The sequence below is a fragment of the Numida meleagris genome, chromosome 22 (assembly GCF_002078875.1).
Source record: "Numida meleagris isolate 19003 breed g44 Domestic line chromosome 22, NumMel1.0, whole genome shotgun sequence".
NCBI lineage: Eukaryota > Metazoa > Chordata > Aves > Galliformes > Numididae > Numida > Numida meleagris.
Window position 1 is genome coordinate 3,589,771 of NC_034430.1, and position 5,885 is coordinate 3,595,655.

Below are 5,885 nucleotides of genomic sequence, written 5' to 3' on the forward strand. Positions count from 1 at the left end.
ATGTGTCTTCATTGTTCTCAGTTGAAACCCCCTCCCAGCTACCAACACTGCAACCAGCCAACAATAAACAGCACAAACTTTTGTTCTCTTTTGTCCTACATCTGGCTTCTGGATCGCCCGTCCTCGGATGTGAATCTGTGTTGCCTCTCTGTTCACGCTTGCTTGTCACACTGGAAGTTTGGCATTACGTGGGCGCTGCTCTGTTGTAAGGCTCAGGGTAAAATAAGCACAGCTCCGTGGATACGTGTGCTCTTCTCAGCTACAGAGTTTCTCTGTTCTGTACAGTGAAGCATTCCTCTGCTTCTGGCACCATCCAGAAGTCTCTCTGCTAAGGGTGCATTGCAGAATTCAGGTGCCATCCTCAGCTGATGTCTTTCACCTCTCAAGTTTCAAAGTTACTTTGTGCAGGTAGAAAAGGCGGAACAGGAAACTAAAGAGGGATGTGGGGCAAAAATAGCTATTAGAAAGAGCATAACTCAGCTTAAACCTGCTTGGAAACTTAGCTAAAAAGAGCTGCTCTGAAGTCTGATGGTTTGGGCAATGTCGTGGTCCAAGATCTTAAAGTAACAAATGCTGGAACAGTTTCTGTTTGTGTGCTGCGTGCATCTCCCAGTCTCTTTATTCCGACCTTGACTTTACAAGGATTGTTTATGGTGTGTATTACCAGGACAGACAGGCACCTCTTGTGGCTTCCCACTGTAAATACCAAGAGAACAAACTCTTTGATTTATTAATCAATTAATTAGATAAAATATATTTATGGCTACTGCAGGCCCACGGTAATTTGTTTTAACAAAGTGCTGGGCTGTGATGAAAAGCAAACGGATCCTTCGTCGTAAGGAAAATACTCTTTCTAAACAAAGAGTGAAGCAGTAGTTACTCAATGGAACAGTCAACGCTTCCGCTGAAATTTGAATTTGTAAATAGCTGGGCTATTTGTCGTCTCCTTCTTCACCTTTACTTTATGAGTTTTGTCCTGGAGAAGGGAAAAAAAAAAAGAGAAATAACTTTATCTGCTGTCAGATAAAAAAAAAAAAACCCACATGATGAAGCCCCTGTCTGGGGGTGACAAAGCATTAGTGAAAAAGGGCCACTTTCCACTGTTCAGATTGGAATTACATTTCCATCTGTTCTGTCTTTAGTTTCTCAGGCAGAATCTGTTTTGTGCACAAGCACCAGTGAATGCAAAGGCCCACTGAGACAGCTTTTATGGTCGCTGGGTTAAGAACTTGGAATCAACAGAACTGCTTCCTTCCCTCTGCTACTTTTGGGTATTGGAGAGGTGATGACAACATGTTAAAAAAGATTGTGTGCCCCGTTTCAAGAGTTGAGTCTTTGTCGTTGTTGACATGATAGAGTTGGATTAGCACATATAAATTTAGTCATGTCACAGTCTGAATGCTTCATGGAGTCATCCCCTTGCTTTCCCCATATTAAAGAAGATTGCATTTCCAGGTAACTCCTAAAAATAAGTCAGGGTAAAACAAGAGTGAAGAAACTCACACATAGACCTCATGACCTTAACAGAGAAACAAAAAAGAGTTAAAGCTCTCACCAAAAGATCTTTACGTGTCTGGATTTTCTGTGCAATAACAAACATGCTCTTTTCTCGCTCAATGCGCTGCTTCAGGAGGTCATACTGATTCTTCCTTTGCTGGTTTAATTTCTGGAAGTGGGAAAAAAAAAAAGCAGCGTTTTTAAGAGCGAGGAACAAGACACTACAGTTTACAGCTGACCTATTCTGAGGCACTTGGACCTCACAAACATTTTTTACATTTCAATCAGACTAAAGAATGCTGCTTCAGTATTGTGGTTGGATTCCAGAGAACTATTTAATATCTTGATTTTTTCAGACTAGTTTTCCAGTTAGGTCTTTATTCTTCATACTTGTTTCAATCTCCTAAATCTAAACTAAAGGGAAAAAAGAGAGCAAATAAAAACCACCACATGTTTTCTAGCTGAGATACTGCGGAACCTCGTTTGGTAAGCAGTTGGAGTTTCAGTTTTATAACTCCTCTTAATTTCAATGTTGAGTGCAAAAGAATATCAACTCCACAAGGAAAACTCATAAATGTTTAGAGTAAAAAAAGACAAGAGACCAATTCCTGAAGTGCACAAAAATTGCAGAGAGGCCTTCCAAAATGCAGCTTGTTTGGTCATGTTTACCTACTAGGAGCTGATGATTTTCCCAGCATAAGAAGGTGTTACTGCAGGTGTGATTGAAGTAATTAAATTAAGGAGAACAGATCCAAACACGCTTCCAGTGTGACTCAGACATTTGAAGAGAGAACTTGTCCAACCGCTTTACTGACAAGCCAAACCAAGAAAGCTGGCAGGATGGAAGAGACCATAGGGTGTTTGTTATCTGACATCTGGTTCAGAAAACAACAGGTTACAAATTTACCACACGGCAGTTTAAGACAAGTTTATTTTCACCTTACACATACTGGCTTCAGCTTAGAGAACTGCCCAGTATCTCAACTAATCAAGAGGTATTTCCAGTGTTAAAGGCAAGTGTAGCTACTTCTAGGACAGAGTGCTGAATCAAAGCTGATCGTGTATGCAATTCATCCTGAAGAATTATTACTTCTGCTAGAGAAAGAGCACTGTTACTGTTGGTAATGCAGTACAGATCACTAAACTTCAGGAATGACTTCAGAAACATTTGCTTCACATCCAGAGATGCAGATTTCCTTTACAGGAGTCATGGAAACTACCTCATCAGGTATGTACCACTGCTTTCTGGCCCAAACTTCACAGCTCTTTGTTTATAATCCACAGCGGACTGGGACACAACTGAACAAGTTCTCCACATTGGTCCAGAAGATTTGACTGCAGTCTCCAGGTGCATGATGATTAAGTGACATCTGCTACAGCCTTGTTCTGTCATCTTTCTTACAATTTTTATTGGTGACACAACATTGTTCTGCTATACAACGGTCCAATGAATGCTTCTGATTGCATATTCTATCTATTTAAAAAGTAAAGCATTGAGAACAAACTACCTTTAAGTGGGCAGGATCAGTAGCTCCTTTCAGTGTCTCTTTCTGCAGTGTTGCAATGGTTGGTCGGTTGTAGACTCTGTCTACTAGCTCTGGAACAGTATTCAGATGAGTTGCAATATCAAACTCTTGAACTATAAATTTATAAAAAGAATTAAAAAGATTTTAGGAATAAACTCACGCAGGCTTCTCGGATTAACATTCAGCAAACCTTCCAAACAGCAGCAGAGAGAGACCCAGCTAAACAGTTCCTGCAGAACTGAGGTCTTCTCTAGTAATCAGAATAGGTTTCCAGAGCTCCTGAAATAAAATCTTCTTTTACAGCAGCAGCATAAAGAAAGCACCATGCTGCCTTATAGATTTTACACAGTCTGAAACAAATTGAGGAAAAAACATCTGGCAAAGCCTGTTTAAAGCTTACCTTCTTTTTTAGTATCAAAAAAGAACGTGTGCTTGTTGGGCTGCTTCCCCTCAACATCCAGCAGATGGAGCTCAGACTTCAGCCTTTCGATTTTCTGCAGGAAAGAAAAGGTAATCAGTCTTGCAATACATCTCTAACAAGGTGGAATGATGTCTCTCTGAAGGGAATTCCTGTTTGTTTCTCGAGTTTACGAGTATCTGAAGTCTTCCATTCTTTTTAATATTCTAAAATGCATCCAGTTTACGTACTTGTCCCGTTCTCAAGTCCTTTTCAAGTCAAGGTTACCCACTTCAGGAATGATAATCCTAAATGTTTTCCATCTGTGCTTAGTGTCTGGCATGTACATAAATGTTTGCCCTGCTGATCATGTACAGCATCATTTTCAGCAGTTTTCTGTAGGTTCTATACAGAGTTTCACTGACATTTCCACCTTTCATTTCCACTATTACACTAAAATTTCACTAAATACAGACGCCACACGCATGCCACACGCATGCCACACGCATGCCACACGCATGCCACACGCATGCCACACGCATGCCACACGCATGCCACACGCATGCCACACGCAATCTGGGAAACACTGAAAAGATGAAGTGTATTACCTTGGCTTCTGCCACTCTTTTCATTTCCACATACTTAAGGTCCTGTGTCTTCATCAGTTTCATCTGTTCGGGGGTCACTTCATCCTTTGGCTGCTTAATTACATGAACTCCATCCTAAAAACAGAGAGCAGTGTGTAGATGCAGTTCTTGCTACAGAGTACTATGGGCTCTGACTTAAAAAAAATAAAAAGGCAGAACCTTTTTGTCCTTTCCACCTCATTTTCTTCAAATAATTCCATGAGCACCAAGCTCAATCTGCTGGCTCATTTACTAATTCTTAAATTAAGGACATGAACTAGCTTTAAAAACATGTAACTTGGAGCAGCAGTGTCATCCTACGTGACGGCAGTTTAGTTTCTCACCTTGAGCTGCGTGCGGATCATTTTGAAGTAGAACTCATCAGGGTTCTTGTCCAGAGCTTTCTTCTGAAGCGCTCGGAGGGCATTCTGCTTCTTGTGGTAGTCCCTGGAAGGCACAGCGACACAGAGTTCCCTTGAGCCCACACTCCCTGACAGGAGGCACAGTGATGCAGAGCTGCCATACACTGGGCTGCTTTGTTTGGTCCCACTCCAAGGGATCATAGAACGGCTTGGGTTGGAAGGGACCCCAAAGATCACCAAGTTCCAACCCCCCTGCCACAGGCAAGGCCACCAACCTCCAGATCTGATGCTAGGCCAGGTTGCCCAGGGTCCCATCCAGCCTGGTCTTGAACAGCTCCAGGGCTGGGGCATCCACAGCCTTTCTGGGCAGCCTGTGCCAGCACCTCACCTCTCTCTGTGAAGAACTTCCCCCTAACATCCAGTCTAAGCCTTCCTCGCCTTGAGCTTAAAACCATTCCCCCTTGTCCTGTCACAATCTACCCGAATAAAAAGTCGATCCCCTTCCTTTTTAGAATCCCCTTTTAAATACTGAAAGGCTGCAATGAGGTCTCCTCCCAGATTTCTTCACGCTGAACAAGCCCAGCTCCCTCAGCCTTTGCAGGGGAGATGCTCCAGCCCTCTGATCGTCTTCGTGGCCCTCCTCTGGACCCTCACCAACCGCTCCCTCAAAGGGAGAAGGCCGCGAGGCCCGCGCTCCCAGACTCACTGTGCCCGCAGGCGGTAGTCCTGCTTCTTCTCCAGAAGCCCCAGCTTCTTCCTGGAGGCGGGCTGCGGGGAGAGGCAAGGAGGAAGATGAGGCGGAGGCCCGAACTCGCACCGAGGTCCCGCGGTCCGCCAGGACGGCCCCGACGCCGCTCACTCACCTGTGCCCGCTCGCGGTGCTGCCGCTGCCCCGATTTGGCGGCTTTCCTGAAGGCGGCCGACATGGTGACAGCGCGGCCCGGCCACCGCTGCGTGGAGATCGCGACTCACTCCGGGTTGAGGGGCGGGGCGTCAGTGTTTTGCGCGTGACGTCATCGCGCCGCACGCCGTCACACGTCAGCACGCCGTCTCCATGGCGACGGCGGCGCTCATCCCGCGCTCTGCTGCCGCCCTCGGCGCGTGCGGTTTGTGCTCCCCGTGCTCCCCTCCGCCGCCCGCACGGCGGGACTGGGCTTAACCCCGTCCCGGGGCTCGCTTGTTTCCCCCCCACACACACACACGTTAAGACGCGGCCTGGCCGTGCTAGGCCGCTGGTTCTCTGTCCCGCCACCGGCTCGGGGCTGTTCCCGCTCCCATTATTCGGCGGCCGCGCCATGAAGGCCCCTCAGCGCCGTGCCTGTGGTGAACCGCAGCTGCAGGAGCGGGGCAGGCGGCACCGGCACACGGGGTTCCCCCACCTCCCCCCGGTGCTGAGATCTCGCAGCGCAGGAACCGCCGGGCTCCCTCCCCCTCACCCCGGCTACGGGGCGGCTCCGTGGGGCTGAGCCCACCGCCC

General features: G+C 46.6%; 1 protein-coding gene across 1 annotated transcript; it reads right to left on the bottom strand.

The window, feature by feature from the left end:
* UTP11 (UTP11, small subunit processome component) lies at positions 687 to 5,429 on the bottom strand. The gene is made up of 8 exons (XM_021375328.1): positions 5,272 to 5,429; positions 5,115 to 5,176; positions 4,391 to 4,493; positions 4,029 to 4,142; positions 3,424 to 3,517; positions 3,006 to 3,136; positions 1,556 to 1,666; positions 687 to 976 (listed from the first exon to the last, which is right to left on the bottom strand). The coding sequence occupies exons 1-8, from the start codon at positions 5,332 to 5,334 to the stop codon at positions 893 to 895; spliced, it is 762 nt and encodes a 253-aa protein (XP_021231003.1). The 5' UTR covers positions 5,335 to 5,429; the 3' UTR covers positions 687 to 892.